This window comes from Phoxinus phoxinus, assembly GCF_949152265.1.
Source record: "Phoxinus phoxinus genome assembly, chromosome: 3".
Lineage (NCBI taxonomy): Eukaryota > Metazoa > Chordata > Actinopteri > Cypriniformes > Leuciscidae > Phoxinus > Phoxinus phoxinus.
Window position 1 is genome coordinate 12,482,804 of NC_136878.1, and position 23,487 is coordinate 12,506,290.

The following is a 23,487-nucleotide window of genomic DNA, read 5'->3' on the forward strand; positions in this document are numbered from 1 at the left end:
GAGCAAATGATTTTCATTCTGGGTTGAACAATCCCTCATTGTTAATGTAAAGCAAACTTTCCAAATAAAAACTCACTTATCTGAGAACTTTCTGAAGGCAAGTGCGAACTTGATCTCAATGGCATCAAATCCTTGCACTCCACTGCTTTACTGGCGAAAAAAAAAAATTTTGATTTGAGAAATTAATATACTGTATGAATGTAAATGGATGATCAAGAGAACTGAATGAAAGGAATGAAACAGGCAGAATAGAGTGAAAATTGAGCTGACAGCCATGTAATGCTATTTTGAGATCTCAGGCCTGCCTTCAAATCTTCAGACACCCAGGCCAAGATGGACGTGCAAAAGATTCATAAGTGGAACGCCACAAACAATCGCTCTATTTGAAGGCTAAACCTGAAGAACGGCCACCCTCTGTGAATATGTGGTCTGACCCCCCTCTGATTCTTCCAAAACCAGCCTGCGGAGGAGAAACAAAAAGAAACTTTAATGAAGGAAGGGGAATGGAACACAGAATCCATGGGAGATAAGCATCTCACTTAAAGGGAGAAATGGCAAAGATGAAGATTATGATGCCAGAGAGGTAGGCAGAAATCAGTGGAGTGTTCTCTATGTAGAAAGACAGATGAAAAAAAGTCGTAGGAATTGTGAAAAAATATGAAAGACGACTGTGATCACAGCTGACGGTAGGTTCTATGGAGCGACACTGAAAGTGCAAAAAAAAAAAACAGAAAGAAAGAAAAAGTGCGAGACAGAGAAAGGGACAAATCAGACATGCTCACTAACAAGACTGGGGGTTAGAGACGCTCCTGGATGTCTCAAAGGAGGGAGAGGAGAACAGGAGGCAAACTCGCCCCCCTCGTGGTGCGACATCACAGGGTACCGCTTTTTTCCCCTAACTACCTCCCCCCCTCCAGGTCTGGAAGCAGAGATGCAGGAACACAAATGTGGAGAGTGAGGGAGGAGGGGGTGTGGGTTCTGAGATCTTAACCAGCGGGAGGTCTTCATTTAAACTCTCAACCCCTTCCCTTCACACTACATTACTGCTCATATGGGTGAGGGAGATAATAAGACTCCGTAGTAATCCATAATCCGACTGAGACCTCAGCGAAAGTGAAGGAAGGTGTAGTCAGATCCGGGCAGAGAGGTATTGCAATTTCAGAGAAACTGTTTTAAATTTAGCATTACTTAGTAAGTCACTTAACTCCTTGCTGTCACTAATTAAGAAATTCTTAAAGGAAACCGTATACAGATATACTGCAAAAATATCAAGTGAGTGAAATAACAGATTTGTATTTTGACTTATAAAAAGAGTTGAAAAATCTTGGAAATTTAAATGCATAAATGAAACTGTAAATGTAATATTACAGTTTCTGTTCACACTTTGATGTGATAAAGTTCAAAAGACCCAAACCAACTAGCTTCCTGCTAGAGATGCTTAAAAGGATATTCCATCATACATTATTGGATTGAAATGTATAATAGTCATATTTTTTATTCATATTAAATTAAAAACAAATAACACCTCATTTAAGTTTGGTAAATATGAATTTATGAATAATGTATTTAATAATGAATATGTTACAATTATTTGAAAACAATATATATATACAGTATGTAACTACATAATATATAATTTCATAATGTTTAAAATATAGCCTACTATTAAAATGCATGAAAATGTTTCTGAACGGTGTAGGCTACATGTATATATGAAAAAAAAAAATAAACCTTTACAATTTTAGACTAGCCAAGCAAGTGAAAAAAATAGTGAAAAAACAACAAGTGATTCTCGCGTAAATGTGTCTCTATAGCATGCAGTGTGTTTATCGTGCAATTTATACGCGAAAATGGGTTTTTACGTGCATATGATACGCAGTTTTTGCGTGCATTTGATACGCTCTTCATTGCGTGTAATACACACACACACCGCACACCACTAATTCTACCCAAACGTACAGTAGCTATAATACATAAACACACCCCACACCACTACTAAACCTACCCTAACCAACTCATGCGTATCCTAAGCACGTATAAATTACACGATAAACACACTGCGTGCTATAGAGACGCATTTAGGGCCCTATTTTAACGATCTGAAGCGCAAGTATCAAACTTGAAACGCAAGTCACTTTGTGGATGGATCCCGGGCGCTGTTGCTATTATACCGGCGGGATAAATGACTCTTGCGCCTGACGCAAATATAAAATGGGTTGGTCTGAAGTAGCTTCATTACTCATAGGTGTGGTTTGGGCGTAACGTGAAATAAACCAATCAGAGCGTCCTCTCACATTCCATTTAAGAGCAGGCGTGCTTGTTCCATGGCGGATTGCTATTATAACGGTGGATTTGCCAGCACACGCCAGGAGCGGTTCACAGCCGAGGAGACCGACGTTCTCGTCAGGGCCGTAAAAGACAGAGAGAAGTGACATTGTATGGGGATGGGAGAAACCCACCCAAATTAGCTTCGGTTAAACAGGCGTAATAATTTGGGTAGGCTATTATATGTAAGCTAGATTTATGCCTATTTTGACAGATTTATGCCTAAATGATAACTGCTGCGTCTGTTTAGATTAGAGAATCAAAGTGTATGCGCGTTGTTCACACGCTACATAATGGCCAAGCATGCGCCCTTAAAATAGCATATGACTAACAGGCAACGCGACACTGTCTTTAGACTAGGTTTTTCCTGGTCAGTGTTTTCTAAAACTGCAAAATAGCACCAGGGAACGTTTGCGCCGGAACACGCCTCCTCTTATCGCTGAACGCAAGTTCATTCCCTAATTTTCCGACGTGCGACTGTGGAGGGAAAAGTCTTAGTGTGATCGGGTTGAGTCTCAGAACCTAATATAAACACTTTTCTTTATACATTCATATAACTTTAAAACAAAAATCTTGATGTTGATTAAAAGCTCATGTTAATATAATAGTATTTTGCACTAGCAAAATATTTTCTGTGGCTCAAGCTTATAGGAGAACAGTCAAAAAGTTATTTCATGATTTATTTACAACACATGAAGTACAGAGAATCATAGATATTTTTTAAAATAAAAAATTTACTTTCTGCACATACAATAATTATTCCAGCGTGGATAATGTACTGTCATACAGTAAATGTGTGCTGCGCATTTGGAGATTTACAGACACACTGGAGCTACGTGCTGCCCATTTATTTGTGCCCTGTGTGTTTGTGAGCCAGCACCCTGTAAGTTATTCATGATTTTGGGGATTTTCCGGGGCAAATACAATCCAAAGCTTTTGAACAGAAAAACAGAGCTGGTAAAACAACAGGCTGTTCTGAAATTGGGATATGAGGAGAGGGGGAAAAAAATACCTTTTCAGACAAAGTGAAGAATGAGTTCATGTATTTGGATGAGAAAAGGCGATGAAACGCAAATCAAACGATATGAGGAAAAGAAAGAGAGAGAGTGGCTGGGAGAAGAGGCAGAACGATAGTATAGATGATAGGAGGGGGCTAGAGAGAGAGAGAGAGAGAGAGAGAGAGGGAGGGAGGGAGGAATTTCCCTCAGGGGTGACGTGTTTGTGCTCCCTCTCTCTCTCTCTCTCTCTCTCTGTCTCTGTCTGTTGTTCATTCACTCATACACACACTCCATCCACACATTGACTGACACACGCAGCATGTAGACACACTTTCTAATTCATTCACATTCCTCACTCACGCACACATTTTCTTCTTACAACCTTGAGTTTTATTTCACCTTTAGTCTGGAGAAGAAGCTACGCCACCGCAACTTCAAAACTGCCGTTAGAGAGAACAAGAGACAGAGAGAAGGAAAGAGACAGGGAGAACAGAACAGAACAAAACAAAAAAGAGGCTGGAGATGCACTGAAGGGCTCAGAAGGATGGAATAGAGAAGAATGAAAGTCCCCGAAAACATCAGGACGAAGCACTCCGACACACTTCAAGAGAGAAGCTGACTGAAGAAGACAAAGTTCAGGTAAGCTCTCATCCTGTTTTCTTTCTCAGTTTCATTACCCCCTGCTTGGCAGGCGTGTTGGGTCAGAGAAACTCTGTGAACTGAAACATTTCTGTGTTCCTCAGCAATGCCTGGATTTAAACCAGAACTTTGAACTGTACTTAAATAAAATTAAAGAAATAAAGAAATGTACCTAAGGTATAGTTGCCTACAGAATGTCAGAATTAAAATCTGCTTTAAAAAGGTGAATTTATCTTTAGTCAATAGCAGGACTGTAGAAACTGTCTTCCTAGACCTGATGTTTGCTATTGGACTTATAACTAAGCACAATATAGAATCTCAAATCTCCTGAAAAACACACTTTTATTCTTTTGGATTTTTCAACGATATCAATATTTGCAAATGATAAATGATAGTAATTTTTCACATTTTTGATGATTGTATTCACTTTCCAGATGATTGAAACGCAGGTTTCATATATAATGTACACACATTTATTTTGTCTTTCATTAAAGTAGCAAGTAAATGCTTGTGAAATTACCAAATGTCTATGCATGCAAATCACCTGGTAAAGTGAAAACAAATGCTATACACAATATGAATACAAAAGCGGTTTGTGCACTTAAAAGGCAAAATATTAAATCAGTACACACACTAATTAAGTAATACATATTTGGATTATATTTGATTGTTTTGCTTAATGAGAAAGTTCATTTTCAGATTAGAGATTTACATTCTCTCGTGTATGGATGTGTATGCGAGTCAGTGGTTTCTAGAAGGTTGTGGGGTCGAGTAGGTTAACAGGGCTAATATGGTGTGTGCTTCACACATGACACAAAAATGACTGTATCAAATCACACTAAATGCAGCATCTGACTTCACACTCGAATTTAGAGCTGATGTATAATGAAAAGGGAAAATCTGATGGGCACTCAAAATGTAATAATAAAACCCTCTGAAATGTATTCACCTCACTGATACTGGCATGATACCATTTTGGATCAATTCAGATTGATCCAAAAATTCATAGTCTAAATCCCATCCCTAACTAAAACCTACCACCAAAATCAGATAGATAATATGGATGTTGTTCAAGCCTTAGGTCTAACCCAAAACCTAAAATCTGATTGGTTGAAAATAATGTTGTGCTAGGACCAACAAGGATGTTGATCCAGAAACATGTCCTACTTGGCGAAATCACAGTAAGCTGCTTTCCTTTACATAAACATATTTGATTAAGATGTTCGGTGCAAGATGTTGACAAAAGAATGAGAATAAAACAGATGGATCTGGATATAGCGAGCTATTCTCTTGACGCTGACTCTGAGATTAGACGAATCTCTGTCACCTCTGAGCTAGCAGGACTTCATGGGGGCATAAAACGTTGGAGCATTAGTGATAGAGGAAGATGTGAATAATAGATATCATATTTTATGAGCGCAGAACTGCTCTACTAAGTGCAATGAACCATACATAAAGAAAGAGGGAGATGAGAGGAAAAGATTTGCCTATATATCTCTGTATAAAAGTTCTCCGGAAACAAGATCAAACAGGTTCACAACACAGCAAATACATCAGTACGATTACCTCAAACAAAATATGTGGGTATACGGGCTGCTTTTATCATAACACGTACATAGAATATGGAATACAAATCCACATAATTAAAAAAAAACATATATGGCTGAATGAGATGTAGTGTTTGATAGTCAGTTTAACATCAAAATGCTTACACTATTTCAAATTCAGCCATGCATTAAAAATAGAGATTATTAATTACCTATTCTAATATTGTGACCTATATTGTACTTTTAGAGTATCAGAGATACTATACTCTCCAGAAATTGCTCACACATAGTGGCAAGTGGTCATCTGACTTAGTTTATAACTAAATGACGTGGTGGGTCATTTATCTATCTTACACAGAAACCATGTAGTACACCAAAACAAACACACTCACACACCGGGAATATATAGCTGAAAGGGCCAAGTCCAAACCGGACAGCTTGGAAACCCCATTGATTGACAGATGGTCAAATATGGTGTGGGGTTCCCTATTTAAACAGAAAGATGGACACCGTGTACATGTTAAATTAGCCAACTTGTAGTAGAAAGTCATATAAACAGTTTTTAATAAACTAAACTCTAGAATCACCAGCATGGAACACGAACAGGAAGTGACATGTCTCAATTCTGTCACCTGTTGTAGACCTGCCTAGCATTTTTTTGGTTTGTGTCTCCATTTTTATCTGACTTTAAGCACTTTGTAGCTGAGACCCCGTGATATGCATTTAATGTCCTAACTCATCTTGTGATAAAGTGAGCGACCTCAGGCCATATACGGATAAAAGTGAAGGTTACGCTGTGGCACAGAGGTCATTATGTACGCCAGAGGGACTGTACTCCAGACAAAACTGCTCTGTTCTCAGGGAAAAATCCCCATAAAGTCAATGAAAACAAACCAGTTGATCCTTTTAATATTAGATTGGCGTATCCTTGGATAAGCAGAAAGGGATTTGTGTGTATGTTTATATGCATGTGAGTGTGTGTGCTTGTGTGCGGTCGTCTTGGTTTGTTTCTTGGGTCATTAGTGCTGACAGTTTTAGTCTATTAGGATGACAGGCTACTGCTCTTCTTCTGACCACCCTTCACGCAATGCTCTCCCCTGCAGTTTCACGGACCCGAACCACAACACAAGAAAGAGAACAGGGAAAAATTAAACCACACAACACAGCAACACGGATCCACACAACACCACACAGCGGATTGCCACAGGCCCGAGAACATCCCAGGGGAAAATGTTATTGCTTAGAAGTTGCTCTTTCATAGCTCAGGAGACGTACAGCTATACTTCATTTAGTTATCAGTTCTCAGTAATGCTTCATTTGAGTATCAGCTTGGATACTTTGAATTGTGTTAAACTATAATGCAAATAACTTAAGACAATTATTTACTTAGAGACAAGACAACGCACAGCAGAAAAAGATATGTTTCCCAGATGAGCAGTCAGTTATAAAGTACAGCATTGCTAGTAACTAGCTATTATTCAGAAATGTTTTGCCTCTGAATGCTGACATGTCAAATAAATCAAATAAATCTCAGGTTAACTAGCTAGAAACAGCTAACACGTGTTAGCGTTCTAAATGTACCTAAATGTTTTTTGCCATATGTAATGTATGAGATGACATGAGAAAGAAACAAGACACTGGTCAGAGATCTGGCATTTTTGCAGCAATCGCTCATGAAAATAACATACATCACAGCCTTTATGAACCCAATCCTTAAAGGGGATATATCTATATATTTCATGCATTAATCACTTTTTTATTGCCAATGTCTGAAAAGCTTCAACCCCGAGGTTGTCAATGAAAGTTCGGGACGTTTTTGCTGGTCAAAAATCAAAAGGATGCGACATTTAAAGCTACACTGTGTCATTTTTTAAAGTTGATTCTTAGCAAAAAAACACTTTGTTCTTTCAAAATGATATGTGCTCATTAATGTATAATTACTTCTAACTAATCAAGTATTCTCGTAAGCATAGAATCTGCTATTTATAATACATATGGGTGAGCTGCTCGAATGGCGGAAGCCATGTTGCGCCTCCATCTTGAAAATACTTTAGCCAAAGAGTGACATACCTGGAAATTCAAGCTTCGCCTTTCGCGTTTTTACACTCAGTGGCACTGTGACGAATACGAGGGGGAGATTACTCGTGACTGCCGGCAGATTTGAAATAAAACGGCCACTGTAGGAGTTAAAACGCCCTCGGAATGGGAGGGGCTAGAAAGTAATATTCAGTTGTATATACAATTTCACCGCTAGATGGGAGTAATTTCTACACAGTGTAGCTTTAAGAGCGTTCTCGAAAACCTCTTTTCCGTTCAATGATGACACATGAAACAAATGTCTAAATGCAATGTTCAGGATAATGCCAATAGAACTACTGTAATGCTAGAAAATGGATTAATTTACACTATAGTCTCACATAGCCAGAGATCTATAATCTATAGTCTGAAATATTCTTTATAATCAAACTTTCAGTGTAATTTTAATTACCATGATGCCAGTGAATTGCAGAGCTTGTACAAACATATCCACATTGCTATTAGCAGATGCTTTCTAAACTGCTGTTCTCACCGCTGTCATTTTGGTGTGTGTACAGTTTTTGTTATTGAGAGGAAAGCATACATGTTCGCATTCATGTACAGGAAAGGATACAAACACATACATGCTCATTCTAAACGTTGCCCTCAGCAGCATGGACGGGGTTGGGATGTTCATTAACAGTATATAGTTGTTGCAAAGGCATTTCCAACTTCTTTTTAAGTGCAGAACGAAAAATATTTCAGGGCATTGAATCAGCTGGGTTTCTGAATTCTACATTGAACTACCCTTTAATCTAAGCATTGATCCGGGACGTCTGTGGAAATTCGCAACCCTAATTTACTCTCCTGATCCAGTTCCATTGCAAAGCATGCTGGGAACTAGAAATCCTTAAAATTATTCACATTCACTCTTTAAATAAAGCTCCTTTATTGGCATTGATGGTTCCGTGAAAAACCTTTAACATCCAACCTTTCCATTCCACAAATTCGATTTTCAAATTGTTTTTCACACTAGAACTTAAGGACTGTTTACACAAAGTTTCTTTGGGGAAAAAACAATGGTTCTTCTATGGCATCACTGCAAAAACCCTCTTTTATAACCTTTTTAAGAGTCCCATCACAAATGGAATGATATGGTGGTATTGCTCAGATATGATGATAAATATTTGAGTTCATACTGAAATCGCAGTTTGTGTGTCATTGAGATCTCTTTTAAAACTCTAGAGGAGACATACTGTCTTTTGTCAGGAGAAAATTGAGAGAAACAGCAGATTTAAGCAGAAGTCTTCATTCACATTCCATTTAATCTCATCACAGTCTAAGAAATAACGGAGGCATCAAATATATCTCATTTCTTTCCTACAGGACAAAAGCATTGCTAAGCATATCCACAAAAAAAAAACATATACAATTCGACTGCATCTTTGAGCACATCTTAGTGTATCCTGATACAGAATTATGCATTAGATGATCCCCTCACACTACAATATACAGTATGTGGACGTCTCTACTCCCCGCACATATGAAAAACCAACACACTGCAAAACAAGAAAAATATAATCTTTTACATTTCACTCCCAAATGTCCCACAAAGTGCAGAACTGCCTGGCATAAAACAGCAGGGCCTGACGGGACCCCATTCTTGTCCATACACACACACAAATCATACCACTGCTCACAATATAGAAGAAACACAACAGCCAGTGATGCAGAAATCTCCCTGCACAACACGTCCATTCACTGCAAGCATATCCACAAGCAAAAGATATAGCCGGCGCTCAAGGCCCTTTCAACGTGTAAGCGGTTAAAGAATTACAAAGATGTTTTTCACTGTTCTTTGAATGTGAGGGGATTTAAGGACGAATAAAAAGCAGCAACCTGGCGTGGAAATGCGAGCACAAGAAAAGACAAAGAGCAGAACCAAAGACGTTACTTCTGAGATTTCAGAGCGGCTGAAAGACGGAAAGCTCGCACGCAGACGCACAACCACCTGCTCTGAGACTGACAGTTCCATTCAGCTGGCCTCTAAACAACTTTTTCCTTTCCAGGGATTAATTGCCAATTGCGAAGACAAATCTCGAAAAACGCTTTTTTTGGCACAAGTTCATTCTCACCCTCTTGCTGTTTGTTTTGTAGAAACACTCTCTATCTGTCTGCCCATTTTGGGATTCACTAGACAAATGGAATAAAACTAACGAGACTGAGAACCACCCCTAGATACTGCATACTTTTACACTTCACAGCCAACAGGACATAGCTGGTTAATACATTTTATACAGTATACTGTAAAAAGGTATACTCCCATAAAGTCATCACCATGAAATCAAAATGGACAATTCTTCATCTTTATGGACTATTCCAGTATTTATAATAAATTATTTATCCATTCACATCATTAATTTTTTTATTCATGTGCCCTCCCTCATAATATTTATTCAGAATATCTTCCCCTCCCTATTGCAACATCTCTTGCCTTCCCTAATGGCATGTTAACTGCATTGAGGGCCTGTCACTCACATGACATCACAGCAATAGGAAACAACTATTTAATTATCCAATCAATTCCTAATGGACAAAATCAAGTCCTTCCCTACATGTTTTCTTGTTCAGGAAACTGTTTAACTCGAAAATATGTCACAATAAGGAAGAAAAGACTGTTTCAACTTCCTTTTCATGCAGACTTTAAATAATTCACAATTTCTAAAATGAGTTGTTTATAGCGAAATAGTGTCATTTACTCACGTTTTACATGGAACAGAAAAGAAGACGTTTGTCAGTGCTTTGTTTTATACAAGGAAATGGTGAATAGAGCTGTCAAACTAAACAAAAAGCACAAAACAGTAATAAAAGTAGTCCATTCAAACTTGTGCGCTATAAGTCTTCTGAAGACATCCACTTGGGGTGATCTGCTAAACTTCTTTTGTGTTGCATAGAGGAAAGCAAGTCTTCCCGTTTGGAAAGGCAAGAGGGTGAGTAAATGATGACAGAATTAAAAAAAATTGTGTGAGCTGTCCCTTTAAGAATCATAAGTTTTTTTTTTCCATTTTAATAAGCATTAGCATATTGCATTATCTGCAGTTTAAACCCTATATTAATTCAGACATTCATCAAAAACGTCCAATAATTAAGTAAACTGGTGTAGATGCATTTAACTGACATGTTTAAACTCTTGAAATGATAAGACAATTGTGAATTATTGCATATTTTTTAGTAAGTAGACTACCCTTCAGAAGTCAGGTCAGCAAGATTTAAAATATATATATATATTACTTTTATTAATCAACGATGCATTACATTTTTACATACTACCTATATATTTTAAATAAATGCGGTTCTTTAGAACTTTCTGAAAATAAATAATGGAAAAATGCATCATGGTTTCCAAAAAAAAAAAAAAAAAAAAAGGAACACCACAGCTATTCTTCTTAACTTTGAAGTTTCTTGAGCACCAACATCAGCATACTAGAATGATTTCTGAAGGATCATGAGACACTAAAGACTGCAGTAATTATGATTCAGCTTGATGCCAGCACCGGAAATTACATTTTAAAATATAATACCAAAATACAACATTATTTTCAGTAGTGTCACAATCACAAAGTTGTGTTTCAATATGTCACACAATATTACTGTTTTTACTGTATTTCTGATCTAATAAAAGCAGCCTTTGAGCATAAGAGACTCAAAAACATTTAAAAAATCTTACCTACTCCAAATTTTTGAACAGCTTTAGCACTTGGCCTACAACACAGAACATGTCATGTTGTTGATTTCATCTGTCCCTTTTCATTAGATTTCTTTCACTCTACAACATGAAATCATTAAATGTGTCATTTCAGCCCTCATGCCTGGCATGACCCTGCTGTAGCTGTCAGGTCCACATGCTCAGTTCAGTTGTGGTGAGCAGAACAGTCCAACCTCCATCTGTCCACCCACCCCTGCAGAGAGACAGATTACCCCTGACGTGACCACTGACTCTCAATATTTACCCCTTCCTTCCAAATCTACAATATTGATATTGCCACACACACACACACATGCACACACAGGAAATAGATAGATTAGTTCCCCTGTTGTGAAAGGCAAACACACTACTAACCCGATCTCTGCCCCCCTGTGGCTCAGTCCAGATTGATAATCATTGAATTATTTGCTTGTCATACCGAATTGGAAAATTACAGTTTGATTTGATAGCTGAAAGCAAACAATAATTTTAGTTAATGTATTTTAAATACATAATGATAATATATAATTCAGTCAGTCAACAGCCTTTGAGCTATCAAAATGATAGGGCAGAGAGAAACATTTACTGGCTACATGAATTCTCATAAGGGGATAGTATTGCTAACCCCAAAAGCTAATTTTCCACTAGAATTTCTAATTGGTTTTTAGAATAGTTTTGTAGAGTGTGCTTTTTGAATTCTAGTTCAACGAGTTTAAAGTTGCTATAAAAATCCTCATAGAATTATGTTATCAACTTACATTTTAAACCACATAACTGTCAAAACTCATGGTATGTGGTATGACCTTGTGCAATTTGATTTCTTTTCAAATAGTGTTAACCTCAGAAAATACTGTTCTAATTAACCGAAAACCTTCTGAAACGCATTAGAAACTAGAACCTAAAGAATTCTCAGGGCTTTATAAGAATATAGAATAAAACACAACAGGAAACTGAGGAGCACACAATCTATGATTTCTTGACAAAAGCAAAGCCAAACATGACTATACCAAACTTCTCCATTCCTGTTTTCACCTTTTGCTCTCTTAACTTTCATCAACATACTGTGTCACGCACGAAAAAATTGCTAGTCACGAGGATCTGTAAAACCTGACCAGACTCAGACACATTGCATGCCAATAATGTTGCATGTTCTCCATGCCAACAACCTCTTTAATTAGAGTGAAGCCCCCCTCATACTTCCCCCCTCCCCTTTGCTGGTACCAGACAGCCCCCCTCCACACCCCCAACCCATATTCAAACCAAACACCACAACGCTCTCCCCTAACACACACACTCATACTCACACTCCTCATTATCAATGTGAGGAACATGCAGACCAGAGGGGGCTGTAGAGTGTGTGATTCGATTGACCCAGATCCTCAAGTGCAAATGAGAGCGAGAACGAGGGAGAAGAGGGAGGGATGGAGAGAGATGGAAGTGAGGAAGAGTGAGAGGCTGGTGGGGTGCGGGGAGGTTCATGAAGAGACTAATTTGAGGCTTAGTGGGGCGTCCGTGTGCTAAAAACTGAGCAGATTTGCTGAAGGACAGTGTCTATTGGACAGATTGAATGAGATCTTTCAGAAGCATCCAAAGGGACAGTTTCTGCACATTTTCTTTCAGTCCGACGAAAGAAAAAAATCGGATCCTCTCAGATACCGTTTAATCCTCTCGTTCATTCTCTATTTGCATTCACTTACGAGGAAGAGGAGGAAATCCAGGCGAAATCTTAAAAGTCGTTCGGCTTTTTCCCATTGTAGGGCTGATTAATCGTTTTGCACGTACGTGTGTGAGAGACAAATCAGCCGTCTTATCACCTTTAACAGATTAATCTATTTATTTTTTACAATACACATCCACATGTTCTAATTTTTTGTTTTAAAAATGCTAAAAATGGGACATCTTTAGGACTTTTTTGTAAACTAACTAAAAAAGGGGTGTTTCTCAGGATTTTTATTTCCTGAGAAAAAGACCTCAGAACTTTAAAAGTGCCATCAAATGTTTTCAACTTCTGTAAACAAAGAATGATATATCTGCCAAACATAACAAAAATGAAACCAAACAAGCTAACATGCTCTGCTTCTGTAAAAACAAAACTGTGTAGATCTGTATATTAAACCTTTCAAATTGCATTACTGTCATAATTTTGTTTGTTTTTTACTAGTAAAAACTAGGAATTACCATATCATTTACAGTGGGAGGACATACCCATAAGCCCCTGTATGCGTGATATCAAATATGAATATATTTTATATAAATAATTTAGTATCTCAATATTTGTGTTATCAGTAATGTACATAGGGTTACATTTGCTGTTATTTATTTACTTAATTGTATTGCATTATTTTAGTGCCATATATGTTCCCTGTTAATTTTGTAATCTTATATGCGACTATAATACAAGTGGTAATCTTATTTTACCAGTTGTATTATTAGGGTGGTTGTCAGCACTGTAAAATGTAATAAGTTGACTTTACTTAAACCGAATGCCTTACAATTTCCAAGTAAAGTAGTGTATTAATTTTTAGTTGGCACAACTTAATAACATTTGTATAGAAAACATGTTAATCAAGTATACTCAAGTACTCTTGAATCAAAATCATTAGTTGTGTTAACTTCTCATTAGAGTTCACATTTTACTAGGAAAATATCAGAAAACCAATTGCCTTAAAAAAGCAAGTAAAGTGAAATAGGAATAGTGTGGTACTGACAAATGCGTAGTTAGTAGTTCACTAACAAAGGAGTTCTAGTTAATAAAAATAACTCTAGAGAGTACTTGATAATTTACTTTAAATAAAATGTAATTGATACCATGGTTGTGTTTTGCATGCTGAATATTGAAGTCTGTGTAACTCAAGCATGATCTATTACAAGACTGTCACAAATATAGAGGGATTATATAAACCCATAACGGTTTCACAAGGTGTTTAGGACACAAGTGTTAGCAATGAAATGACAAAAGATAATTCATTGACATGAAATATAGTTACGCTATGCATCATTCATTCACACGTGTGAATATATTTTCTCTTCCTTTGACACCAAACAAATGATTTCTTGTTGCATCGCTGCATTAATTGGAGGAGAATTACGATAAAGTAAATGAAGTTTCCAAGTGGCCAACCAAAGGGATCACTAAAAAGATTTTAGGAAAATCAAAATAAATTTATGAAGTCAACTTGTTATGTTATGTTATGTTATGTTCTCTCAAATTTTGCAGCTGTATTGACAATTGAATTCAACATTCAAGATGACTTTGGTAAATGAGTGAATGCAAACGAAGACAAATAACTGCAGAAGTGGAGGAAATTAGTAAAAAGTCCATTAAGAATTTCACTGCCTCAAAAACCAAACTCAAACCAATCAATTAATCAATCTTCACTTGGGTTTTCTGAGTAAACTAATATCAGAATTGTACAGATTACTAGATTTTTACAAAAAAGTTAACTAAAAGTTAGTTTTAGTTAGAATCACTGTTGGATTTTACTTGGCCATTCAAGTACTGTAGATTGGTAGGCTATATGATACACAGTTGTAAAATCGTTGTTAAATATACTGGCATCAATATGTCATACCGGAGACTTTGTGACCGTTTTTTGTTTTAGAGTAAATTTCTGACAACACTATAGCTGCTGGTTTTTTTAACCATAAATTTTATAGTAAGGAGTTGAAAGGGAAAAATGTATTGAGGCAGTTATTTGAATAACTGAACATACACTCTACAATTGTTTTGACTGTTGAACTTCCATACTAATCTTTTTCAGTTTTATTATTGTAAGATATATATATATATAGTAGGTAAGATGATGTTAAAAAAGTGTGGTCCAAGTTAATTTCCCTCTACACGCTTCAACTCTTCAAAGCTCTCATAATGGATAAAGCCTTTGGAAGGCAGATGTGATCTCTTCTGAAAACAACACAGCTTTAGTTTTGTTCACAAAAAATATATATTTTCTAAGACATCCAGGAAAGGTGACTAATGTGCATTGGTCATGCATGAAGCCACTGAGCTCTAAACATTCGAGTCAGATCAGAAACTGAGATAAAATGGTAATATAGACAGAGAGTTCTTTGATCCCATTCCCCGCAGGTCCTCTTTTTGTCTTTTACGAGAGACCAATAGTTGTAGTGCATGCATGAGTGTGTGCGGTTGTCTTGTGTTTACGAGCGAGTCTGCTGGGTGCATATACGGCCGTGTGCAGGATTACTGCGCGCTGGAAACAGAAGAGAGACTAAGTTTGCACTAAGCTGAGGAGCCTAAATGCAAAAATGTGTAAGAAAATCAGCAGAGGTTTGAGTGTGTGTGTGTGTGTGTGTGTGTGTGTGTGTGCACATCACTGGGTTTTCTTTTAGTGTGCAATGGCATTCAGGAAAGAGGATTATATCGCTCAGTATGAGGTGACAGTGGATGGTGTTTATATTAGGGATGCATTTTTTTTGTTCTCAGCTACTGAGTTTGTCTGTGAGAGAGAAAGGGATAGACTAGCTTTGCTTGCTTGAGAGTGAATGAACTGAAAGTCTTTCTCAATCAGTAGGTCTGTGAGTCCCTGATAAAGATGAAACACACACACACACAGAGAGAGAGAGACGCTATAGATCCCTATAAGACGATTTGGGTGTCCATCAGGAGTGTTTTTTTTCCAGCACAGTCTCATGAAAGTTTGCAAATATTTTTTTACGATTTGATGAATTGGTTGCACATTCATATGACTTTGAACAACTTCATTTGTACATTAAGTTAAATTTAGAGGTGGACCATCATGGTGACACGCTTAACCAACAAATCATACTTTTTTTGTATGAGTCAGATTATACGAATAACATGGGTTGTTTTCTTCTATAGGGCAAGAGAGGCAGCAATCATGAAAACCCCAAGTTTATACATGCCCTGCGAAAAATACTTGAGCCTCCAAGTGACTTTGCTTGTCCTGTCAATCTGATAAAGCCAGCATATCATGTTCACAAGCAGTCACAAATCAACCTGAATAGGTAAAATGGTGTAAACAGAAGAGACAACTCACCCATCACTTTTACATCATCATTACTAATCACCTTTGGTCACGTCTAAAATCAAAATGAACATGAAATAATCAACGCATTCTCATCCTTGGGCGTCATATACTGACGCTTTTGACAAATCGTCTACATCCAACGCACATGGCACCCTTTAGCGTCAATATGACACGCCCAGAGCTTTGTTCGGTTATGGTCAGTAGTATGTTCCTGCACAACCGGAGGCTGCAGTTTCAGGACCCCAGTTTTAGGACCGCAGTTTTAGGACCCTAGTTTTTTGTGACAGCGCCACCTACCGAACTGGATGCTATAGTGGCGGCTGCTGTTTCAGGACCGCAGTTCTAGGATCCAGGTGGTTTAGTTTGTACATAGTATCAAGATTCACCTTGATCCTAAGTCTCATTAGAAAAAAAAATATATATTTTAACAAATAAGATTATGGAATAGAAAAGCTCCTGCAGCAGGTGGATTATAGCAAGTAACGTTAGCATCAAGCTACACGACACAATTTAAAAGATTAATATTAAACTTTTACTTAAAGCTCAATTTAAACCACCATCGAGTATTTGTACCATATTCCGGTCGCGGTTTAAAATGGTTTTAAGTCATAAAAAGATGTTGAAATATGGTAGAATAAAGCAATATGCAGCTAATGGCTACACCTTGCTTGGCAATACTGTAAACATTCTTAATTTATATGAAAATACCCAAAATCGCATGAAAATCACACACAAACCACATATACTCGAAATCGTGCATTTATTAGCTTCTTGTTTCAGGTGAAGAGATGTGTCTTAGCTTTGTTATCACGGATAACAGGACCGCGTCATGCAGAAGGGCAGGATTATTGTCACGTTGAACCACGTGAGATGATTGACAGCTGTACAGCGAATGAGACTTGCGTACATTACTGACGCAAATCAGGAAGAGGAGACCCAGATCTCTCTGTGTTCGCTGTTTGAGTTTTATCATAAACACTATCAAGTCTTAAATCTTTCTAATGATGCTCAGTTTGTCCAGATAAAATAAGTAAGAGTGATGTTTTAACGAGTAATGAATGTTGAACAACAATCTGTTGTGATCAACAATGTGATCTTTGCCGCGAAAGGGGTTAAATTTGTGTTTTTGGTGATCCAGTTCTGTAGGTGGCGCTGTCACATTAAACTAGGGTCCTAGAACTGGGGTCCTAGAACTGGGGTCCTGAAACTGCAGCCTCCGGTTGTGCAGGAATACCCTTCTCGTTATGGTTGGGTTTAGGTCTGGGGTAGGGTTAGGGTTAGACCGCTAGGAGGCGCCTTCTGGCCCATATCTATCTGCTTCTCATATTGACGCTAAAGGGTGCCATGTGCGTTGGATGTAGACGATTTGTCAAAAGCGTCAGTATCTGGAAATAATACATATGTGGTGCTGGTTGTGATGTGATTTGAGTCCAATCCATGACATCTAAATTCATTCATTTTTTCTCTCTCCAAAAGCTTAATGTCACTTCCATGCAGCACATATTCAATAAAAGTCAGAGCAGGAATCACAAGATAATGGACCTTTTTCAGAGTTTACAAGTTCCGTCTTTATTTAACATTTGTAAAACATTTTCTCTCTCAATGTACTTGGTTTAATGTATATTATATAGGCTACACTACTTTTTACATTTAATGACTATGGAAATATCCTTTGTTATTATTACTGACCCCAAACTTTTATTTTTTGACAGAAATCAATACTTTTATTCAGCAATAAAGCATTAAGTTGATCAAAAGTGACAGTAAATGCATTTATAACGTTACAAAATAAATAATGTTCTTTTAAAAATTGTATCTCGCATCAGTAGCAGCACAACTGTTGTTAACCTTGATAATAATAATAAATCTTGGTTACACTTTATTATAAGGTGTCCGTGTTACAGTGTAATTATACATTTAAGTGCTGAGTAAAAATAATTAACTACATAGGGTTAGGATTAGTTTTAGGGTTAGTTCCATGTAATCAAGCACAATTTATGTGTAACAAACACTGTAAAATAAAGTGTTACCGAAATCTTTCTTGAGCACCATATTAGAATGATTTCTGAAGGATCATGTGACACTGGAGACTGGAGTAATGGCTGATGAATAATAAATTACATTAAAAAATATATAAAAATACAAAACATGATTTTAAATTTGAGTAATATTTCACAATATTACTGTGTTTACGTTTAAGATAATACGTTACATTTTTACGGTAACACTTTACAATAAGGTTAATTAATTAACTAAGAAAAAACAATACTTCTACAGCATTTATTAATCTTAGTTAATATTAATTTCAACATTTACAAATACATTATTAAAATAAAAGGTTGGTTTTGTTAACATTGGTTAATATACTGTGAACTAACATGAAAAGCTGTATTTTTTATTAACTAACATTAACCAAGATGAATACAGTAACAAATGTATTGATCATTATTAATTAATGTTAACTTTAATACATAACTAAAGTTAACTAATGAACCTTATTGTACAGTGTTACCATTTTTACTATATTTATCAAATGAATGCAGCCTTGGTGAGCATAAGTGACTACTTTAAAAATAAAAACATTAAAAAAAACATTCTTAGTCACATAACACAATAATATCATATAATATACACACAGAACACAGCTTCTTTCCACTTCGTTTCTGAAAAACAAACACCCCATGGCTTACTGTTAATACACAATGTATAAGAATATAACAGATGCCAATACTGAAAATCTCCTGGTAAATGTATTCTTTATTTGGCTAAATTTGTCACCACCAACAGATAACATAACCTGAGGAACAGGAGCAGCACATTCTGAGGATTAAAGCTGCGAGATGAGGGAATAAAGTAGGAGATATTAGACAGACACTCAGGCCCGTAATGGCAGAGTTGATGAGGCTTAGCAGCAATGATGACGCTGATGCTGGAGCAGGAGAGGCAAGACCACAGGGCTCAACACTTACTCCCAACTGTGTAATTATACAGCGTACAGAGCAACACCACAGCTCGTTTACAAAGCCTGACTGCTCAAAACTAGATGAGAAGCAGATTAATAACCCGTGACTCCGGCAGCAGCAGGGTACAATAACATCACAACTGTGAGGTGTCTAAACATGGCAGGCAAGTCATTTTAAAGGAGTATAGAGGTCAGAAATAATGTCCTAATCAGCCTGTTATTGTACCCTTTTAGTTTAGTCATTTTCACTTGTTTTCAAAAAAGAAAATCCTGTCACTATTCACTCAGTCTCGTTTATTCCAAACCTGCATGACTTTCTTTCTCTGAACACAAAGAGTTTAACAGAATGCCTGAGCTCAAATCGTCCATTTAATGAAAGTGGATGGGGACCAGGGGACGTCGAACTCGAAAAGGACCCCGAAAAAAAGCACCATAAACGGATCATAAAAATAGTCTATAGAATTTGAACACTATATTCCAAGTCGTCTGAAGGCATGTGATAGCTTTGTGTGAGGAAGAGTGAAGTCTTTCTTGACAGCCGTGGTCACCACTCACTTTCATTGTATGGAAAAGAGCAGATCGGATGTTCTGCCAAAAATAACCGCTTTTTAATTATAGTTAGAAATGAGGGTGAGTAAATTATAAAATATTATTTAAGAATTTTCATGATAAATTGCTTCAGTGCACAATGTACAAAAAAAAACAAACAAAAAAACATGTAACCATAGCATCAGTTTTTAATGCATGGCTACGACAAACAACTGATAGCTTTGTTCCATCAAAAGAAAACATTATCCCTCAGTTTCACAGGCAAGGTTACGGACAAAAATGCATGTTTGAGCTGTTTAACTGAAAGCAACTTGGTCAGTGCCATTGTTTTGTCTCAAGATACACACCAGTTGATGCAAAACCAATGTTTTTTTTTTTTGTCTAAGGCACGTATATAAAAGCTACTTAAATGTCCTATTTGAACTAAGGCGTAATCCTGGCTTAATCTTTAAACCCTGTATGTGAAACCAGGCCTATATCTTATATGTGATGTGAGATTTGTGCTACATACAAATACATGTAAAATACATAAACAGTGGAGGAAGCGCTCTTTGCATTTATACTTTTAAACCTTGGAACTCAACCATTTCTTAGTAGATTTTCAGGATCATTTTCAAGGATATTAACCTTTCTATCTTTTACATTCTTGCTTACTACAGCTTTCTTAATCAGCTCTTTTAAAAATAATTCTTGGGATAAAAAGAACTGGGATTTTAACTCCAATGTGCATCTCATCTAGCTTAACTGGAATGACTCAGGAGAGATTTTTGAGGACTGGTCTGATAGTGACCACTAGAGGACAGCAGTGAGACTGCAGTGGGAATCCTATGAGTAAATGTCTCCAGAGAGATTTCTGAGGCACTATTGTTCATGAATGTTTAATGCGTTTCTTCTCTCTGTGTTTTAATAATTCTGTTAATTAAATCACGCTGAGGATGTACATTCCAGCACTGCTGCTGTTGTCTTTCAACATATGTTTTACATTTGTCGTCTTACTAACTCGAATTTGCCTGACAATGAATCGCTTGATATCTTTTAGGATTTTCGACGTGCGATTATTGTTATGAATAATTAATACTTTCCTGTGGGTCTTAGTACTTGTTTTCTCTGAAAGATAATTAACTGCTGTGCATGTTCGTTTTCAGAAATCGACTTCACCCAAATCAACAGCTGCTGCGCGTTTGTTTGTGTGCCGCCCTTGACCTGACTGGACTGACGCCATGCTGTGGACGCTCCTCCTGGCTTTGATTCTACTGCTGTTGCTCCAGGCACAGCTACTTGTTTGTCTACATGAACTCCGAGCCTCTTTGACCTCAGTGACATCTGCGACCCCTTCTGGAGTTTCCAATGCCTCGACTTTGCAACGTCTGCCAGGGGCCATCATCATTGGGGTGCGCAAGGGAGGCACCAGGGCCCTGCTGGAGATGCTCAACCTCCATCCAAATGTGGAAGTAGCCAAGACCGAGATCCACTACTTCAACCAGGACGAAAACTTTCGGAAGGGTCTGGACTGGTACCGTGCCCAGATGCCCATCACCCTTCCTGGCCAGCTGACGGTGGAAAAGACCCCTGGCTACTTCACAGCACCACCGGCCCCAAGGAGGATATGGGCCACGAATCCAGCGGTGAAACTGCTGCTGATCGTTCGTGACCCTGCAGAGAGACTCGTGTCAGACTATACACAAGTTCTCCACAACCGGATTCAGCAGAACAAGCCATACCAGCCACTGGAAGAGATGCTGCTATCAAACGGACACATCAACACCAAATACAAGGCCCTTCTGAGGAGTTTTTACTACCAGCACCTGGCCAGATGGTTGGAGCTTTTTCCCAGGGAGCAGATACACATTGTGGACGGAGAAGCACTGATTCGGAATCCGTTCCCTGAGCTGCAGAAGGCGGAGAAGTTCTTGGAACTTCCACCTCGGATAAAGACGGACAATTTCTATTTTAACGTCACTAAGGGCTTTTACTGTATGATGTCTGCGGGACACGACAAGTGCCTGGATGAATCTAAAGGAAGACCACATGCACCACTCAGCAACGAGGCTTTCCAGAAGCTTTGCCGCTACCTGCGAGTACCCAATCAAATCTTTTTCAAAATGGTGGGACAGAGGTTTGACTGGTGCTAAAGACAGACAAAAAATTACTGACAGCTCTCACAGAGACAGAGAAGTGCATTCAAAATACTATTGGCAACCCACTTTTGTGAAAATGTTGAAATGTTGTCAAAGAAATATGGTTAAAAATGCCCTGCTAACCAGTTTGCAAGAGGGCTAAGCATGGAAGCCAGCGCCAAAAACTGTTCTGAACACTAATACACCTACAGTTTGTCTTCTGTGGAAAATAGAATCTACAGGACTTCATGTGCTTTAAAATCTCTTTGGACCAGTCTTAACTTCAAAAGTCTCAGTTTAAACAGACTTGATACGGAAATGAGGTTGAAAACATTGGCGATGCCCAGTTAGTGAAGAGACTGAACTTCAAAACTCGATTTTCTCTCATAATAAACACAGACAGAATGTGGATAGACATCAAGACTTGCATATAATAAGAAAAATTACAAATAAAATGTTACTGCAGTGGTACTTGAAGCATTTATCAAAAATACTGATTTGTCATCTGTATAATTGTAGTCTAATCATTTAATTCTCATGTTTAATATACTAATTTGTACTTGAATATTTTATTTACTTTTTTTAATAGAAATGTCTATTTTTTAAAACAATTGGTTCTTTAAATTGAGATATTTCATAATGTCATAAGTTAATGGACTGCAAAGTTCTGTTTTCTTTTCAATAAATACATGTACATAAAACATCTCACATCTATTCATCTAAACCGCTTACAATATTTTGCACACCTCATTCAACAACAAATTGTCACATTGTCATGTCTGTATTGACTTGATGTGATTTCTTTAAAAATGTCTAAACCTTTATTTCAGAGGGCCTTTTGACAATAAGACATCTTAAGTTAAATGAAATGAAGGTGTGCTTAGCTATTTTCGCTTATGTTTTGTTTATGTTAGTCTCATCAGAGTGTAGGCTATACATTGCATATTGTAAGGCCTGTTCAATCGGTCCAACAACGAGTTTCTAATAAGCAGGTAAAGGTTTCTGCGCGTGTCTTTTCAGCGTGGAAAAGTAATTTAATTACCTCTTTGTTTCATCTGACTCCAAATATGAAAAAGGCTTAATTGATGTTTGTTGATAATTTAAATTTAGGAACATATTTCACAAAAGAAGATATTTGAAAGAATGTTGGTAACCAGACAGTTGACGACGGTAGCCAAAACAAGATGTCAATGCGTGCCGTCAACTCTATGATTACCAACATTCTTTAAAATATATATTTTTTTGTGCTCAACAGAACAAAATAAACTTACTAAACCTTACTGACAACATATGTTAGAAATAGAAGATGCTTGTTGCATGATACTTACATTAGTAGGCCTACTAGTGGGCCAAAAGAGGTGTCCCTCGCCACATGAACAAGCAGGTAAGGATCCTAGATGTCATTTACACAGACGTTCGGTAGATGGCAGTGTCTCTGTTGTGCAGAACTGAGGAGGGTATAGTGAAAACAGCAGAGGCTTGGATGTGAGTCGAAACCTATTTTTTTACAGTCTATATGGTCGAAACCCTATGGTCGAAACTTGTATGAAGGTAAATTAAGTCGTTTCCCCTCTCTTAAA

The 23,487-nt window shown here is 37.4% G+C and overlaps 1 protein-coding gene across 1 annotated transcript; it reads left to right on the top strand.

Moving 5' to 3' along the window:
- Positions 1-3,604: 3,604 nt before the first annotated feature.
- On the top strand, positions 3,605-22,604 carry hs3st1l2 (heparan sulfate (glucosamine) 3-O-sulfotransferase 1-like 2). The gene is made up of 2 exons (XM_079607771.1): positions 3,605-3,962; positions 20,936-22,604. Exon 2 carries the CDS (start codon positions 21,011-21,013, stop codon positions 21,920-21,922), a length of 912 nt encoding a protein of 303 aa, XP_079463897.1. The 5' UTR covers positions 3,605-3,962; positions 20,936-21,010; the 3' UTR covers positions 21,923-22,604.
- The last annotated feature ends 883 nt before the right edge of the window (positions 22,605-23,487 follow it).